Genomic DNA, 20,453 nt, shown 5'->3' on the forward strand with positions numbered 1-20,453 from the left:
AATTGGAAACATAATGACCAAACAGTTGGATTAGATAGTTACGGAACCTTATTCCCAGTGTATGACATTAACTCATTCGTCAGTCAATACAGACACTTTGGGATCTTTGAATATTATGCCTGAGACTGCTCCTTTCAGAATGTCAGTCCTGAAGTGCAAGATTTGTGCCATGCAATTTATTAGAGTAGCATTTGACTTTTTAAAAGAATGAAAAACATTGTACATTCCAGAAATGGATAAGGTGGAGCCTAGTGGCCACTACTGTGGTCATTTAGTAAACTTTTTGTTGAACATAATGTTTTCTTTGCTGCATCAGTTTCAATAATAACATCTGAACTTGAATGTTAAATACATATTTTACAATAGCAGTACATATTTTATTACACCTTACTGAAATTAGTCCAACTTATGGTAAAAATATCAACTGCCTTACTGAAAAAGTCTTTTAGAGTTGGCAGGTCCCAGTTTACACTAAATGACCTCTGATTATATCTGGTTGGTTCTACGTAAAGATAGTACTGATGCGAAGTCCATTATGGCAGCCATATTGAAAATCTTATTTCATATTCCCCAGAATAGAAAGTAATATTATTGTGGGGTTTTCATCAAAAGACTTTTTATGATGTAAACTTGGTCTTAAATGAACGTTGTACCAATGTGAAATCCAATCTGGCCATCACAGTGGCCATCTTGAAAATATTCTTTGCTTCAATGGATTGTGATATCAACATAAGATTTTCACTCAAAGATTTCTTATCATGTCTATTTGATCCTGAATGAAAATGCTGCTGATATGATGTCCAATATGGCCACCAGTAGCCATCTAGAAAATCTTATTATTGCTGCTCCTCCAGCATGGAAAGTCACACTGACATAGGGCTTTCAACAGAAGACTTTTTATGTTGTCTACTTAGTTTTAAATGAATAGGGTGTTGATCTTGGGGCTAATATGGCTGCCATAGTGGCCAACTTGAAAATTGTGTTATCACTACTTGTCCTATATGAATGGTCATATCATGGGATTTTTAAAAAAAGACTTAATATATTGTTGATCTTAAATTAAAATGGTGCTGCTCTGACATCCAGTATGTTGCTATCTTCAAAATCTTGTTTTAACTACTCCTCTTAATGAGAAAGTCATTTTAACATGGGGGGGGGGTTTCATCACAAGAGTTCTTATGGCATCTGCTTGGTCCTAGATGAAAATGCATAACCCTCAATATTGCCATCATGCTGGCTGTCTTTAAAATATTCTTATCTCTAATACTAAACGGATGACTATGGGGCTTTCACTAAGAGACTTATGATACCCAAAGATGCAGGTTCAGTTTGGATCCAACTTTGCATAAAGGCTCCATAGACTTGCATTATTTAAAAAGGATGTGGGTTCCACAGCAGTCATATGGAAAACTTGTTTTCAGCTTCACTGGAATGATTGAATCAATTTGATCTAACTTTGTAGATATGTTTCTTAAGAATGCTCTTAGACTCTTAGAATTGGCTTTGGGAAGGCTCCCCTAGCAAAGATGTGCTTTCCATAACAACTTTATAGAAAGTTTATTTGTAACTTCTGAACACCATTTTTATGAAACTTGGTATTAATGTATTTTGAGTTAGCTACCAGAGTTTTGCTAGGGTTGGTTCCCTAGCAACAGTGTGGCTCCATTGAAACCATTTTAAAGAAAGACTATTTTTGATTTCTTCACAATAATGGCAGAGTCTGTTTTGATCAAATTTGGTATGAACAAGTCTTAGGACATGATTTAACGGAATCCTTTGCAGTGGTGTGGCTTTTGGAGAAACCTGGTACAAAACCTTTCAACTTGACTCAGCCAATTCTGCCGAAACAAAGGAATGTTCCTTAGAATTTGGTGTGCCAGAATTGTGTTCAAGTTGCTCTCCTATTACAGTGTGGCTTCTGTAAAAAAATAGGTGAAAAACATACTAATGATACTTATCTCCCATCAAGTATGGCTCTTGTTGCTAATATTTAAAACAATGATTTTCTACATAAAACTGATGACCATGTCAGACAAAATTTGATTGGCCAAATCTTAGCATGAACACCTGTCACCTTCATATGAAAGATACCAATATAGTTTCTACTTCAGCTGAAAATTCTGAGTGGAAATACAAATTACACCACATGTCAGATTACACCAGTTTCAATCGAATACCTGACAATTATCGTGACTTGAGAGTCTTTCAACTCAGTTTTTCAGCCTTATTACTATCATTTTTGTGTTTTAAACTCAATGTATGCCAAGTGAGTGATGTCAGCCCTCACAAGGGGCTCTTGTTCAGTTCTCTCTCTCTCTCTCTCTCTCTCTCTCTCTCTCTCTCTCTCTCTCTCACATTGCTTAAGTCAATTGAAAGACAGAGCATATCATGTTATGATATTTGTCCATCTGTTCCCCATTTAATATCCACCATCTACCATTACCAAACTTTATTAGTACCTTGCATTCGGTACAACAAACAAAACTATTTTATTTGGACTTGAAAGGTCATGGTCATGTATTAGTCCTAGTGTTCTTGGCCATGTATGGGTCAGATGCCACTAACAATAATGGTGCTCTGGGTCACATATCAGTTAAGATTTTACTGACAATGATGGTATTCTGGATTGAATATCAGTTTAGATTCTACTGCCAATGATTGTATTTTAGGTCACATATCAGTTTAGATTCTACTGACAATGATGGTATTCTAGGTCACATTTCAGTTTAGATTCTACTGACAATAATGGTATTCTAGGTCACATTTCAGTTTAGATTCTACTGACAATGATGGTATTCTAGGTCACATATCAGTTTAGATTCTACTGACAATGATGGTATTCTAGGTCACATTTCAGTTTAGATTCTACTGACAATGATGGTATTCTAGGTCACATTTCAGTTTAGATTCTACTGACAATGATGGTATTCTAGGTCACATTTCAGTTTAGATTCTACTGACAATGATGGTATTCTAGGTCACATTTCAGTTTAGATTCTACTGACAATGATGGTATTCTAGGTCACATATCAGTTTAGATTCTACTGACAATGATGGTATTCTAGGTCACATTTCAGTTTAGATTCTACTGACAATGATGGTATTCTAGGTCACATATCAGTTTAGATTCTACTGACAATGATGGTATTCTAGGTCACATTTCAGTTTAGATTCTACTGACAAAGATTGTATTCTAGGTCACATTTCAGTTTAGATTCTACTGACAATAATGGTATTCTAGGTCACATATCAGTTTAGATTCTACTGACAATGATGGTATTCTAGGTCACATTTCAGTTTAGATTCTACTGACAACTATTGTATTCTAGGTCACATTTCAGTTTAGATTCTACTGCCAATGATGGTATTCTAGGTCACATTTCAGTTTAGATTCTACTGACAACTATTGTATTCTAGGTCACATATCAGTTTAGATTCTACTGCCAATGATGGTATTCTAGGTCACATTTCAGTTTAGATTCTACTGACAACTATTGTATTTTAGGTCACATATCAGTTTAGATTCTACTGACAATGATGGTATTCTAGGTCACATTTCAGTTTAGATTCTACTGACAACTATTGTATTCTAGGTCACATTTCAGTTTAGATTCTACTGACAACTATTGTATTCTAGGTCACATATCAGTTTAGATTCTACTGACAATGATGGTATTCTAGGTCACATATCAGTTTAGATTCTACTGACAATGATGGTATTTTAGGTCACATTTCAGTTTAGATTCTACTGACAACTATTGTATTCTAGGTCACATATCAGTTTAGATTCTACTGACAACTATTGTATTCTAGGTCACATTTCAGTTTAGATTCTACTGCCAATAATGGTATTTTAGGTCACATATCAGTTTAGATTCTACTGACAATGATGGTATTCTAGGTCACATTTCAGTTTAGATTCTACTGACAATAATGGTATTTTAGGTCACATTTCAGTTTAGATTTTACTGACAATGATGGTATTCTAGGTCACATTTCAGTTTAGATTCTACTGACAATGATGGTATTCTAGGTCACATTTCAGTTTAGATTCTACTGACAATGATGGTATTCTAGGTCACATTTCAGTTTAGATTCTACTGACAACTATTGTATTCTAGGTCACATATCAGTTTAGATTCTACTGACAACTATTGTATTCTAGGTCACATTTCAGTTTAGATTCTACTGCCAATAATGGTATTTTAGGTCACATATCAGTTTAGATTCTACTGACAATGATGGTATTCTAGGTCACATTTCAGTTTAGATTCTACTGACAATAATGGTATTTTAGGTCACATATCAGTTTAGATTCTACTGACAATGATGGTATTCTAGGTCACATTTCAGTTTAGATTCTACTGACAATGATGGTATTCTAGGTCACATTTCAGTTTAGATTCTACTGACAATGATGGTATTCTAGGTCACATATCAGTTTAGATTCTACTGACAATGATGGTATTCTAGGTCACATTTCAGTTTAGATTCTACTGACAATAATGGTATTCTAGGTCACATTTCAGTTTAGATTCTACTGACAATGATGGTATTCTAGGTCACATTTCAGTTTAGATTCTACTGACATTGATGGTATTCTAGGTCACATATCAGTTTAGATTCTACTGACAATGATGGTATTCTAGGTCACATATCAGTTTAGATTCTACTGACAATGATGGTATTCTAGGTCACATATCAGTTTAGATTCTACTGACAATGATGGTATTCTAGGTCACATATCAGTTTAGATTCTACTGACAATGATGGTATTCTAGGTCACATTTCAGTTTAGATTCTACTGACAACTATGGTATTCTAGGTCACATTTCAGTTTAGATTCTACTGACAAAGATGGTATTCTAGGTCACATTTCAGTTTAGATTCTACTGCCAATGATGGTATTCTAGGTCACATTTCAGTTTAGATTCTACTGCCAATGATGGTATTCTAGGTCACATTTCAGTTTAGATTCTACTGACAACTATTGTATTCTAGGTCACATTTCAGTTTAGATTCTACTGCCAATGATGGTATTCTAGGTCACATTTCAGTTTAGATTCTACTGACAACTATTGTATTCTAGGTCACATATCAGTTTAGATTCTACTGCCAATGATGGTATTCTAGGTCACATTTCAGTTTAGATTCTACTGACAACTATTGTATTTTAGGTCACATATCAGTTTAGATTCTACTGACAATGATGGTATTCTAGGTCACATTTCAGTTTAGATTCTACTGACAACTATTGTATTTTAGGTCACATATCAGTTTAGATTCTACTGACAATGATGGTATTCTAGGTCACATTTCAGTTTAGATTCTACTGACAATAATGGTATTTTAGGTCACATATCAGTTTAGATTCTACTGACAATGATGGTATTCTAGGTCACATTTCAGTTTAGATTCAACTAACAATGATGGTATTCTAGGTCACATATCAGTTTAGATTCTACTGACAATGATGGTATTCTAGGTCACATTTCAGTTTAGATTCTACTGACAATGATGGTATTTTAGGTCACATTTCAGTTTAGATTCTACTGCCAATGATGGTATTCTAGGTCACATATCAGTTTAGATTCTACTGACAATGATGGTATTCTAGGTCACATATCAGTTTAGATTCTACTGACAATGATGGTATTCTAGGTCACATATCAGTTTAGATTCTACTGACAATGATGGTATTCTAGGTCACATTTCAGTTTAGATTCTACTGCCAATGATGGTATTCTAGGTCACATTTCAGTTTAGATTCTACTGACAACTATTGTATTCTAGGTCACATATTAGCCAGATCCTGCTGTTAATGAGCTATTCTTTGCAAATGAACACTTCAGTTTCTGCTGAGAATGATGCTAAAATCTCTATGATTGGGCAGGCTTGATTATCATCTTCTATTTTCTGACCCTTGCAGCTTGAGCCAGGTGAATCCAAGGACATCATGATGCCCATTGTGTCCAGTAAGGTCCAGGGGGAGATAACCTTTACTGTGTCAGCCTCCTGCTTCATGGAGAGGGACTCCTTCACTAAAACAGTCAGAATCCAGGTGAGTAAGCAGCTCAAGTGATAAAATTCAGTTTAAAGACAAATTTAGCAATTACATGATAAAATCAAAGGTAATTGTTTTTATCTCTTACCCATTTTGAATTATATATGAAAAATATTTTTATATTTTCAAAGTGTATTTGGCTTGTTTCGGACTATTAATCATTGGTTTTTATAATTGTGTTTATGTCTTATGTGTCTTTATGTGTTTAGACTCCAAGATGAATACTATACTATGTATAATTCAGTTCCAACTGTGAACAGCATAAAGCCAGTTATCACAGAGTACACATGCCAATGGGTCTGCCTGATTTTGTATTTAATGTAATACAAGCAGTGTGCACACTTGAAAAACTCTATTTTTATTTTGGTGTACCTTATGAGGTTTAAGTGCATCATAATAAGCACACAAAACCATTAGGTTTCCATCTTGGATATATACTTGCTGGTGGAATTAGTAATTAGTCTTTATTTGGCACTCTCCAATCGGGCGGTGCATTGTCTTTTTCAGTACTCACACCGAGTAAAGGATAAGGCAGGATTTTGTTTTTGACTTAATTAAGCAGTACCAATATATGTATAGTAGGAAGTATGAAGAAAATCAGCCTTTTTTCTTCCCATGAAACATGCAGGGTTAAAAAACTTGGCACTTTGGGGAGAATTTTTCGTGCAAGTTTTAACCTAAATGAGGTGATGTACTTAGTAGGTCTTGTGGGTTGTGTGTCAGATTCAGGTAGATCCAGATATGGCAGCATATAGTGCAGTGGTTGATAGGGATTTATTGTGTACATTGTTGGTTGTACTATAAAATGCAATAGAGGTGAAATGATTACTGGATTTGTGGTGTACATTGTTGGATGTACTTTACAATACAATAGGGGTGAAATGATTATTGAATTTGTGGTGTACATTGTTGGTTGTACTATACAATGCAATAGGGGTAAAATGATTAATCAGTATATTGATGCATCAATATATTTTCCATATCAATACAAGAGGTGATGAATTGATACAAAATGGTTCTCACCCTTTACAAGTTACATTAATCTCAGTTGTCATGAATAATTATTAATCATTTTGCTTTTTCATTCTTTAAATTGAGAATTTGTTTGAGACAGCCATAGTAGGCAACAGGCACTCATTTATAAAAAAAAAAGACTATCATTAACACCTGTTCATCTCACTTTATCCAAATTAACAAACACAAGGTGGCTAACTTGCCTGTTTAAAATATGTCTCTTGCATCCCAACTCCATCATTTCCATGCTTAATATTTTATCCCTTCAGCACACTCAGGTGTTGATAACATTATCATGAAGAAGACCTTCCAGATTAGTTTTCCATGTAGGAAGGATTTTACTGATCTTCACTAATTATGTGAAGTTTCTCTGTTGCTTTAGATCTTTTCTACTTCTATCCTATCATATTTGAGGGCTAGACTTCTTGTGTGTTTCTCATTTGCTTTGCATCGTATCTACTTTCATTGAATTTGAGGGCTGCACTTCTGGCATGTCATGCAGATAAATATATTACATTTAAATCTGATTGGTGGCTATTGTTTGTTCAACTCCATAATAAAACAATAAAAACTAATCAGAATTAGTGCATTCACTGCATGACACATTGGAAGTATTGATATCCAAACTGGTGTATTCACTGCATGACACATCGGAAGTATTGATATCCAAACTAGGCGCATGTACATACAGAGCAGCAGAGCAACTTCACAAAAATGATCTGTAAAATAGTTAAATATTAGAAACAAGTTGTAATGTCTCCTTTTACACTGATATATGTAAAGTAATTAAACATACCAATGGGATTTTAAAAAAAACCAATTGTCACAGAATCAGCAAGGGGCCAGATTTCAAACTGCACTAGTTATAGTTATCTTTCAAATGGAGCAGCCTGAAATGGCCTGAAAGGTTGAATACAAATCATTGACACCTAACAGGCAGTCTCTTTGGAAGTAGCTTTTGTATCTTGTCAAGGATGAGAACAGCAAATGAACAGATGATAAGTCTGTTTGTTAGTAATCTCTTTTTAAATACACAACCATATGTCATCACTTACAAAAATGGCACACACACACGCCAACTAACAGACCTGAGGAGGATCAGAAGACCATGATATTTGATATGTATGTAAAAAATGTATCATATTGTGAATTGTATCAATACATGGCTTGGATGTGTTATTTTACACCTACAGTACAAACTTAAAGCTTTTCAGCCTTGTGCTAAAATAGATGAAGGCTCTTTACATGGGCTGTTAGACTATGTACAGTGACAGTGTTAGTATATGTTAAACAAAGAATATATGGTATGAATAAAAACTTGTTTTCCACAACGGGGATTCTAATGATTATTGAGTTTCTGGAATTATTTCCATTCACAGCCTGATGGTGTTATGAACTACTACCACACTCCATACTTGGTGGACATGATCCGTTATGGGTCTGAGACCATCCCAGATCTTCAGATTGAAGTCCCAGATCAGTTTGTTGTGCCAGAAGTGCGATATCACCTGTATGTGCCTGGGTCTGCCAATGCTCATCTCAGCCTTTTTGGTGAGTTTAAACTCCTGCTCTAAAGAGAAGCCATTGCTTCTGAGAAAACAACATAGATTACCACAAATGGGGTTTGTTGGCAGGTTTGGGAGTACTTACCAGAAAGTTGATGGAGCGTGTCTGTTTCCTTCTTCACAAATTTGTCTGGTATTTAAGACTTTAAAAGATAAAGAAGGCAAAGGAAAGAGAGTAAGGTGCTCATCTGCCAAGATTTGAAAGATGTGGCAAAATGTTGGGATTAGGTGTCAAGAAGGAACCATTCTTCAGCAACAAGTTATCATAAGTGACAGATTTTACTGGCTACTGGCAGTTTTTACTGGCCAAGGGTTTTAAAATCACATCTTTGGAACAAGTTCAAAGTCCTTGCCATAAAATTCTTGTTATGACTTTTATATGGGATAAAGAAATTGGCAGTATGTGAGAGTCTGTTAAAATGCTTAGTTTATTGGTTTGTAGAAGTGAACTAAAAAGACATTTGTCTATATCTCTTAATTTATCTAGACATACTTTGTGCAGCTACTTGTCAAAACTCTTAGCATCATCTTAAAAGGAGATCATTATACATCAATTTATAAATAGATGGCGATGATAGTGGCATGTCAAAATCAGCCCATGAGACAGTCCATATTTACATGAAACATCATTTTATCTCATTATCATAATAATGCATTATGTAATTTCATCTCATCGGCAGATCAGACTCACTGTTCCATAATCTGGGAGTGTCTCATTCTGTTATTTCAGGAAAAACTCAGTTTTTATGAACCAGATTCTCATTTGTTTGAGATTCACAAGGTCGGGCAAGCAGTCTCATTGAGCAAGACTTTTTCCACAACAACTACATTCAAATATTCACCTACAGCTTTTGTACAAGGCTTACCAGCAGAATACTTGCAAGCAGCTTGTAACACGTTTTTTCTTTTATGCAACACATTCTTTGAGCCTGCTGTATAATTGGACAACATATATGAGAAACACTGGTGTTTGTAATTGCAAGCCATTTTTCTTTTTTTTTTCAATGAGTCCATGCAGTTTTGAATTTTGTATTGGTCATGAAAATCTATGCACTTGTAATTGCTGCTTTTAAGTTTCCAGAAGGTTAATAATGCTTATTTCAGTGATTCATAAAGGCCTACCAAATATGACCATTAATAATGCTTATTTCATTTATTCGTGAAGGCCTACCAAATATGACTATTAATATTATTTCAGTTATTCATAAAAAGCCTGCCAAATATGACCGTTAATATTATTTCAGTTATTCATAAATGGCTATTCGTAAATGCCTATCAAATATGACCGTTAATATTATTTCAGTTATTCATAAATGGCTATTCGTAAATGCCTATCAAATATGACCGTTAATATTATTTCAGTGATTCATAAAGGCCTACCAAATATGACCATTAATATTATTTCAGTGATTCATGAAGGCCTACCAAATATAACCATTAATATTGCTTATTTCAGTTATTCATGAAGGCCTACCAAGTGTGACCGTTAATAATGCTTATTTCATTTATTCATAAGAGCCTACCAAATATGACCATTAATATTATTTCAGTTATTCATAAATGCCTATCAAATATGACCATTAATATTATATCAGTTATTCATGAAGGCCTACCAAATATGACCATTAATATTATTTCAGTGATTCATAAAGGCCTACCAAATATAACCATTAATATTGCTTATTTCAGTTATTCATGAAGGCCTGCCAAGTGTGACCATTAATAATGCTTATTTCATTTATTCATAAGGGCCTACCAAATATGACCATTAATATTATTTCATTATTCATAAAGGCCTACCAAATATGACCATTAATGTTGCTTATTTCACTTATTAATAAAGGTCTACAAAACATGATCATTAATATTATTTCAGTTATTCATAAAAGCCTACCAAACATGATTGTTAATATTATTTCAGTTATTCGTAAATGCCTATCAAATATGACCATCAATATTATTTCAGTTATTCATGAAGACCTACCAAATATGACCATTAATATTATTTCAGTTATTCATAAAGGCCTACCAAATATGACCATTAATGTTGCTTATTTCAGTTATTCGTAAATGCCTATCAAATATGACCATCAATATTATTTCAGTTATTCATGAAGGCCTACCAAATATGACCATTAATATTATTTCAGTTATTCATAAAGGCCTACCAAATATAACCATTAATATTGCTTATTTCAGTTATTCATGAAGGCCTACCAAGTGTGACCGTTAATAATGCTTATTTCATTTATTCATAAGGGCCTACCAAATATGACCATTAATATTATTTCAGTTATTCATAAAGGCCTACCAAATATGACCATTAATGTTGCTTATTTCAGTTATTAATAAGGCCTACAAAACATGATCGTTAATATTATTTCAGTTATTCAAAAAAGCCTACCAAATATGATTGTTAATATTATTTCACTTATTCACAAAAGGCCTACAAATATGACTGTTAATATCATTTCAGTTACTCGTAAATGCCTATCAAATATGACCATCAATATTATTTCAGTTATTCATAAAGGCCTACCAAATATGACCATTAATGTTGCTTATTTCAGTTATTCATAAAGGCCTACCAAATATGACCATTAATGTTGCTTATTTCAGTTATTCGTAAATGCCTATCAAATATGACCATCAGTATTATTTCAGTTATTCATGAAGGCCTACCAAATATGACCATAATATTATTTCAATTATTCATAAAGGCCTACCAAATATGACCGTCAGTATTATTTCAATTATTCATAAAGGCCTACCAAATATGACCTTTAATGTTGGTTATTTCAGTTATTCATGAAGGCCTGCCAAATATGATTGTTAAAATTATTTCATTTATTCATGAAGGCCTACCAAATATGACCATCATTATTTCATTTATTAATTAAAGCCTACCAAATATGACTGAACTGTCAACATTTGTCATGCTAGTCTTTGAGGAAGCCTTAATCATCATATAATTCAGAAATGAAAGAAAATCTAAGTAATTTCTGCTGTTGCTGTTCTTGTTGCAGGTGATGTTGTAACCCCTGGTTTCTTTAAGGACTATCTGACAGCAGAGAGCATTTTCCTCAAACCTTATGGTGCTGGAGAGATGAACATGTTCAACTTTGCCTACAATCTGCTGACCCTCCGCTTCAAAAAAGCCAATCAACAGTTGTCTCCTGAGACTCTCAAGACATCCCTGTCTCTCATGAATATAGGTAGGGACTTCACTGTTAAGAAAATGATGTCCCAGTTATAAATGAACATAGTCATAAACTGTTGAAGAGTGATGTTCCAGTTGGATATGCACAGTGTCATAAACAGTTAAGAATAATGTCCCATTTTGATATGCATATGCTCAAACTGTCATATATGCTGTCCCAACTGGACATGAACATTGGTATGAATCATAAACTTTTATGAGTGTCATCCCAATTGGATATGAACATAGTAGTCATAAACTGTTAAGACTGATGTCCCCTGTATACAGGTAGTGATAAACTGATAATAAAGATATTCCAGTTGGATATAAACATGGTCATGAACTGTTAAGACTGATGTCCCACTTGGACATGTATGTAGGTAGTCATAAACTGTTAAGACTGATGTCCCACTTGGGCATGTATGGAGGTAATCATGAACTGTTAAGACTGATGTCCCACTTGGGCATGTATGGAGGTAATCATGAACTGTTAAGACTGATGTCCCACTTAGGCATGTATGGAGGTAATCATGAACTGTTAAGACTGATGTCCCACTTGGGCATGTATGGAGGTAATCATGAACTGTTAAGACTGATGTCCCACTTGGGCATGTATGGAGGTAATCATGAACTGTTAAGACTGATGTCCCACTTGGATGTGCACATGTTCATAAACTGTCAAGAATGCTGTCTCAATCAGATATAACATGGGCAGTCATAAACTGTTAAGAATTCTTTCCCAGTTGGACATAAACATTGGTTGATCTTCAGCTGTTGCCAACCCAGTCCATTTCGACATAAGCAAAGCACCGCTCCGGTGGCCTGGTGGTTAGAGCATCTGCCTAAGATGTGGGAGGTCATGGGTTCGATCCCTGACCAAGTCATACCAAAGACTTACAAAAATGGTACTAACAGCTGCCTCACTTGGTGCTCAGCATTAAGAGGTTAGTGTTAGGACTGGTTGGCCTGGTGTCAGGATAATGTGACTGGGTAGGACATCGTGCTGCATGTCTGTGACATGATGCCCCAGTGCTAGACATCACTGTAAACTGTCACACTGCAGACATTGTAGCGATATGACTGAAAAATTGTTAAAGCTACGTTAAAAATCCAAATCACACGCACACACACCGACATAAGCAAAGTAGGATCCATTCTGGTTGATAATTCTGTCTTACATTATCATAGGTAGGAACCTCAGCTCTTTACATTCCTACCCTACGTGAACATTTAAAGTTCAAAAGACCTTGACATTAATTATGGAGTGACACATACCTGTATGGTGACAGCCACTATCTTGAACTTTAGTTTGTAACTCGAAAACTGGAATTCGTCGACAGAACTTAAATTCAGGTTTAAAGAAAGACCAGCAGTGTGATTAAATGAAATTTAAGTCTTGTTTGAGATTAACAGATCCATTGTCTACACCAAGTGCAAGATAAACATAACTTCTTAATCCATATTTAGGGCCAGATGAACAATGCCACTAGGCCACAACTAGGGCTAAATAAACATCACACCTGAAGCCAGATAAACCTCACACTCAGTACCAGATCAACATGATGCTTATGGCCAGATGAACCTCACACCCAGTACCAGATCAACATGGCACTTATGGCCAGATGAACCTCACACCCAGTACCAGATCAACATGGCACTTATGGCCAGATGAAGCTCACACCCAGTACCAGATCAACATGGCACTTATGGCCAGATGAAGCTCACACCCAGTACCAGATCAACATGGCACTTATGGCCAGATGAAGCTCACACCCAGTACCAGATCAACATGGCACTTATGGCCAGATGAACCTCACACCCGGTACCAGATCAACATGGCACTTATGGCCTGATGAACCTCACACCCAGTACCAGATCAACATGGCACTTATGGCCAGATGAACCTCACACCCAGTACCAGATCAACATGGCACTTATGGCCAGATGAACCTCACACCCAGTACCATATCAACATGGCACTTATGGCCAGATAAACCTCACACCCAGTACCAGATCAACATGGCACTTATGGCCAGATGAACCTCACACCAAGGCCAGATAAACCTCACACCCAGGACCAGATCAACAATACACTTATGGCCAGATAAACTTCACACCAAGGCCAGATAAACCTCACACCCAGGACCAGATCAACAATACACTTATGGCCAGATAAACTTCACACCAAGGCCAGATAAACCTCACACCCAGGACCAGATCAACATGGCCAGATAAACCTCACACCCAGGATTGTCACCAGTGTGCAATTAGAGTTATATTATTCCCTCTCATCAAGAGAAGTGACCATGTAAAATTCTGTCCTTGCCCCAAGCATTACTTGAAATGCACAGAGAATGATAGCAGAACACAACATCATCTAATTTTTCAGTGAATACTAGCGGAGAGGTTATCACCCCTCAAACCCTATGATTGTGGCTGAAGTGGGTAATATAATACACTTCACATATTTTGAAGTCTGAAAAGATAGTCAAGTCAAGAAGATTTCTAGTCATAATAATAGAGCTATCTCTGTATAATGTTTTGTTCCAGGACATAATAGAAGCTGTTGGCTGGCCAGCATAGTCAACCTTGAGTTTTTATCTCTGGGAACTTTTGAATCTGGTGGATCTAATGGCTGCTGCCCTGACATCTACCACAACCTCCTCATGGGCAGGAGTTTAGTGCTCTGCTGGATTTGCATAGAAATTTTATCAATACAAAGATCCTATTAAATTTCTTTTTAGCCATGTATAGTTGTCACAGGCCACATGACCGTCAGTTGAGCTGCTATCAGGCCAGGAGCATGTGTTATCCTTGTTATAGGAATCCAGCCGTTCTCCGTTCAGTGGGTGCGCAAGATATAGGTAGCATGCTCAACATTCCCTCCTATTACTTAATCTCCGAACATTAATGTGATTGGGGAATTTAGTCTAAAAGAGAAAGCAGAGAAAACTTATCTGAACAAATGACTTTAAGATCCTTCCAGCCTCTTCATAAATGTGAGCATCCTAGTTGATATACCGTTTACCTTAAAACTGGTGTTATGGTGTTACCTGGCAGTGGTGATGGGGCAGTCATGTGTAAGAGTTTCTTCCCTTGGTCTGTTTGGTATATAGATGAAATAGACAAATTTATGACTTTTCAGGAGGTCTATATGTGCTAATGTTAATTTAACCAGATAAGTATTCTTGGAGAAATGTAATTTACTAAAATATTTTTTCCTTAAGAATATTTTAGACATGTTTAGATTTCTCTGTTCCTATTATTGTAGAAAAACATAAGCTGAAGGGCCCATCTGTTTGTCCATCCAGTCTGAGTTTTAAGTTGTTTTTTTTAAATTACTGTGTTGTTTTTTTTAAATTACTGCTGTAAGTGTATTATATTACCTACTTCAGCCACAATGATAGGACTTGAGGGGCGATAACCTCTTTGCTGGCATTCACTAATTAGATGATTTCATGTTCTGCTACTATTCTCTGTGCATTTCAAGATAGGTTTACCTCTGGTTCATATGCCAGGGTGGGTGTTTAATAGCTAAAGGATTTGAATATGGCAGTGTCCACTCATAGGAATAGACACCAGACTTTGCACAGATGTTTGCATTGTCATAGGAAATATCTGATGGGATTTAGAGGTTTGAAACAAAGATCAATGTCCATGTGATCAGTTCAGGTTTCATAGAACAAAAAAAACGTATCATGGATAGACAGTGAGAATGAGAAACTATAGCTATGGACCCCAACCTTTTTGTGCAGATTAGAGTTTATGAGAGAGTGGCAGACACCATCCAGCTGGGAGGTAAACTACTACTTATAAATTCTGATATGTCTTTGCATATGCATAGTGTTGACATACCTTGTGAATTTATAATCTTAATGTATGTTCAGTACTCAGGTTTTTTCAGCACAGTAACATTAGTTCTGCATCACATACCTGAACCAAACAGTGCAGATGGTTTTTGCACACGAGTTAAGGAAGAAGCTCAGTGATTTTGAGTTCTAAAGCTTGATTGTCAAAGTCACTGTGACAGCGACAAGAAAAGTGGTTTTTGCACATGAGGTAAGAAAGAAGCCTGTTGATTTTGGAATCAAAAGATAAAAGGCACTTTGAAAGAAGAAAAAAGGTTTTTTCACAGTAACTGAAGATCTAGCTTATAAACCAAAGCTTGAGGAGGCTGGCACCTAAAGACCTATCGCTTTGAAAGTCAAAGTAAAAAGAAATTGGGTTTTCTGAATAATTTTTGTTCTAGAGTAAATTCCTTGACCAAACTTTGTGGCTGGCTTGCACTTTGAGTCATGAAGAAAAGCTTTAGGTTGTAATAGCCATTTGATCCTGTGTTACTTAGACCAAGTGGGCATAGTCATAGACAAGACATTAAATTTACAGCTTCTTATTTCCTTTTCTTCTTTTTTTCTGTTGCTCTGATAACACCCATCTATACACTAGTCTATATATTTGCAGGTCTTCAGAGACAGCTCAGCTACATGAGTCGTGATGGGTCCTTCAAAATGTTCCGAGATGATGAAAATAGTTCCAGTGTATGGTATGCTGCAGACTGTTATTATATTATGGGTGTTGTTGTATTGCTTGACATTATGGGTGTTGTTGTATTGCTTGACATTATGGGTGTTGTTGTATTGCTTGACATTATGGGTGTTGTTGTATTGCTTGACATTATGGGTGTTGTTACTTAACTCCTGGCCACTGACCTCAGAAAGCAGGTGACATGAGATATTGAAAATTTGCTGCCGAAAGCTGTGGGTGGTTGTTGTAATATAGAAATGATCTCTCTTTCTCTGTCTCTCTCTCTCTCCAGGGTGGCAGCTGTGACATAAAAATTAGCTATATATGTTCAGTTGAAAGCTCAGGATGCCTGTTGTGACAGAAGATAGATAGATATATATATATATATATATATATATATATATATATATATATATATATATATATATATATATATATATATATATATACATATATGTACCAAGATTTAAATAACGTTTTTGAATGGTTTTGTAATGTGCATGCCAACAATATTCAACTCACATTCCACGCTTAAGAACAAGAACTATTATGTTATGTTACCTTGAAATAAATCTGTTTTTAAGACCAGAACATTTTAATAATTAGTGCTACTTTTAAATGAAGATAATAACTGGTTTAAGTTATATGTAGCTTTCCTGCTATATACGCATATACATACATATCTCACAAATATAGTCCCCCTCTAGAAGGGCCACCCATTTTATAAGGCCAATTTCCTGGTGCAGAAGAGGTGGCCGTATAAGAGGGGGACCACTGTACCTTATATTTGGGTTGCTAAAGAAGTGATATGAAGTTATTAAATGCTTGTCTTAAATTAGGTATGAAGTTATTAAATGCTTGTCTTAAATTAGGTATGCATATACCTGATATATTGGTTGTTAAAGAAGTGGTATGAAGTTATTAAATACTTGTCTTAAATTAGGTATGCATATACCTGATAATAATGTTGTCACACACCAGCTCCCTTTCGATATTGTCTCTCCCCCCCCCTCCTAGTCCTCCACTCTGGAGGTAGGTGTGGGGACTTCCCTTCTTAAGAAAGTTCCTTGCAGCATCTCTGCATTATCATTTGATATATAATTTTTATATATTAGTATTTGGTAAATAATTTATATACCAAATGATTGGTTGTGTCATGATAAATGATGTTTTGCAGGATGCAAATGTCAGCCAGAATACCGTGAACTGATTTAAAATCCTCAGACTCTTTCTCTGACAAACTTTTATATAAGTAAGCTGTGTTATGATACTGTAATAGAGGAAGTCTGTTCCCAAAATATTTCTTATGATTGCTGAATCATTCCAGTCATGGGGAGCTCAGTTGGTAGAGCAGTGGACTCCTAATGGTCACAAGTTTGATACACACCCAGGCCAGTCGGAGTCAGCTGATTCAGTGTGTTCTTGGAAAAGGCACATAGTTCTCATTTCTTCATTATGATATATCCAGAAATGCATTAAAAGTGCTGTAGAAACTAACAAAACAAAAATCAATTTGTGGAGTCGGCTTCAGTAAGATATTACTATGTAAATGTTGAGTGGTGGAATCAAAATGAAAATATAAGCTGCGTATCTCTCCACAGGTTGACAGCTTTTGTTGCTAAGACATTTCATGAGGCACGATTCGGAGAGTGGGAGAGAGACATGTTCATTCCAGTAGAACTGATCAATGCAATGGTGGTTTGGCTTTGCTCACAGCAGAATGTTACGGGTGCATGGTACCCTTCAGGACATGTGTATGACCGCAAACTGGTAAGTAGAATTGTGGAATTTGAACAATATTTTGTTGATGTTGCTGATTGTTAGAGGGAGTTAAATTCATTGTTTGACCTCAAAGAATTAAATATGTAAATCAGACAGTTTCATGTTGAAGACTAAATCTCATTTCATTTTCATTAAAATCAGGTAAATTTGATACTAAAGATGATCCTGCTTTTTCGCAGGGATTGAGAGTCCTAAATTTGGATTATGTAAATGTACCCGATCTAATTTATGTCTAAAACATTAGATCACTGTCGATGAATAAAAGTAAAAGTAAAATAAATTTATTCAAGAGCCTGTCACACACATGTAACTTTGACTTTTCAGGGTTCAATTCTGGACAACCAGAATCAAAAGTTGTATGGACATCCCATCCCTCTGACGGCTTATGTTCTCATTGCATTATACACCATAGGAAATGACCTGTCTGGGGTAAGTACAATACCTGTGACAGCATAATAAAATATAGGGCTTGATATGTCTTTATATTATTAATTTAAAATTATATTGAAATGGGTTAGAAAAAAAGACGATCTATCTTATGCTCTACAGCTATTATGATTCTTTCCTCTCATTGAAAAGAGTTACTCAGATTTGCAATGGGCTGTTTGATTTTGCTGTTGCTATCTAGAAGATGATCAACCTCAGTTTTATAGCCTGGATTAAGTGAATAATAAAAGTATGATATGAAATTTATACACGGGACAAATGGAAATCTCACACCCACCCACCCTCCAATGATGCGTGAAAATCAGTAAAACTCTTTATTTTCAATCCCATTACAGATCAATAATTAAAGGAAATAATAGAAGAGACAGTAGTGAAGGTTTATTAAGCAAGATGCAAAATTTGTTTTGAAAAATACAATAGAAAGGTTGACTATGGATAGATCATTTTTATGCAAAATTATTTGCCTTTAGATTTGTTAAGCAGGTGATAGCACTGTGCACTGAAATGATTGACGGTAAGTACAGCAACTGTGACATGCATTGATAGCACTGTACACTGAAATGACTGACGGTAAGTACAGCAACTGTGACATGCATTGATAGCACTGTACACTGAAATGACTGATGGTAAGTACAGCAACTGTGACATGCATTGATAGCACTGTACACTGAAATGACTGATGGTAAGTACAGCAACTGTGACATGCATTGATAGCACTGTACACTGAAATGACTGATGGTAAGTACAGCTACTGTGACATGCATTGATAGCACTGTACACTGAAATGACTGACGGTAAGTACAGCTACTGTGACATGCATTGATAGCACTGTACACTAAATGGACTAAGGACAATGACTATAACATGCACTGATAGCACAGTGCACTTTTAATGTTATTCTAATGTCTGAGGGACTAGTTTGATAACTGTCGGTTTAAATCTGGCAGATATGGTTGTAACACTATGCAATTCAAAGACAAGCTTGATACACTTTTTTGTTGTGCCCTACGACCACAGTGGTGGGACATATAATGCTAGCCATGTACTTGGATCTATCCATTTATCATTACCTTGGTTAAGTATTGCATTTAGGAAAGTTTCAGGAACACTGGTTTTTCATCTGTGTTCTGTGAAGATATTTCTGGTTGCTAGTGTAACACATGATTTAGAGAAGACTAAGGATAGAAGAAGGAGGAAGACAGTCTGGTAATAAGTTTCAGAATTGAATAAGATGGTCATGAAATTATTCAAAACATATTTATTTCCAAAATATAATGTTATTTGAGGGGATGCGATTTCCATAACTGGAAGACTGCAAATCAAAGTTTATTTGTAAACACCTCTGTCTGCAATAGTTTAAAACTGAGCTTAACAAATGTGGGTGTGTAGAAAAGCTTACCTGTAGCTTCCTGTGGGTTGATGGCTCATCCCGGGTTCTTCCTGGGTTCTTCCTCCACCAGATAAACTGGCTGCCATGTATCATGTACCAAAAGTTCACATAAAAGCCCACAAAATCAAACTTAGCTGATGCATTCTTATATGTATCTTCTAGGATGCACTGAGGTGTGTTGACAAGTCCAAGCAGATGGCCTCAGAATATCTGTCCAATGTAGGTAAAAACACTTTACGTGGGGAAGTCTTCCATTTGGCAATCACAGCTTATGCACTTTCTCTCAGCCAGCAGAAGAGCAGAGAATTGTTTGATCAACTCTGGATTTTGCGCAGAACAGGTACGTAGAATTTACGTTTTGAGGTTCTGTTAAATAAACACTTAGAGGTCATGGCAGAGCAGATATTTGTTCTTTGTGAATTATAAAAAGGCTATGACAATGGACATATTATTGGAAATGGAAAAAGT

General features: G+C 35.7%; 1 protein-coding gene across 2 annotated transcripts in view; it reads left to right on the forward strand.

Annotated features, from left to right (window-relative positions):
- LOC149785884 (CD109 antigen-like) overlaps positions 1-20,453 on the forward strand; it is a 117,746-nt gene that overhangs the window by 76,154 nt on the left and 21,139 nt on the right. For both annotated transcript variants that reach the window (XM_089979874.1, XM_089979875.1), the window contains exons 23-29: positions 5,930-6,061; positions 8,458-8,629; positions 11,670-11,858; positions 16,304-16,385; positions 17,968-18,136; positions 18,473-18,577; positions 20,148-20,325. In XM_089979874.1, coding sequence (XP_089836000.1) covers positions 5,930-6,061; positions 8,458-8,629; positions 11,670-11,858; positions 16,304-16,385; positions 17,968-18,136; positions 18,473-18,577; positions 20,148-20,325 — 1,027 coding nt within the window. The remainder of the gene's footprint in view (positions 1-5,929; positions 6,062-8,457; positions 8,630-11,669; positions 11,859-16,303; positions 16,386-17,967; positions 18,137-18,472; positions 18,578-20,147; positions 20,326-20,453) is intronic.

This window comes from Sinohyriopsis cumingii, chromosome 13 (genome assembly GCF_028554795.1).
Source record: "Sinohyriopsis cumingii isolate HCF-2022 chromosome 13, ASM2855479v2, whole genome shotgun sequence".
NCBI classification, from domain to species: Eukaryota; Metazoa; Mollusca; class Bivalvia; order Unionida; family Unionidae; genus Sinohyriopsis; species Sinohyriopsis cumingii.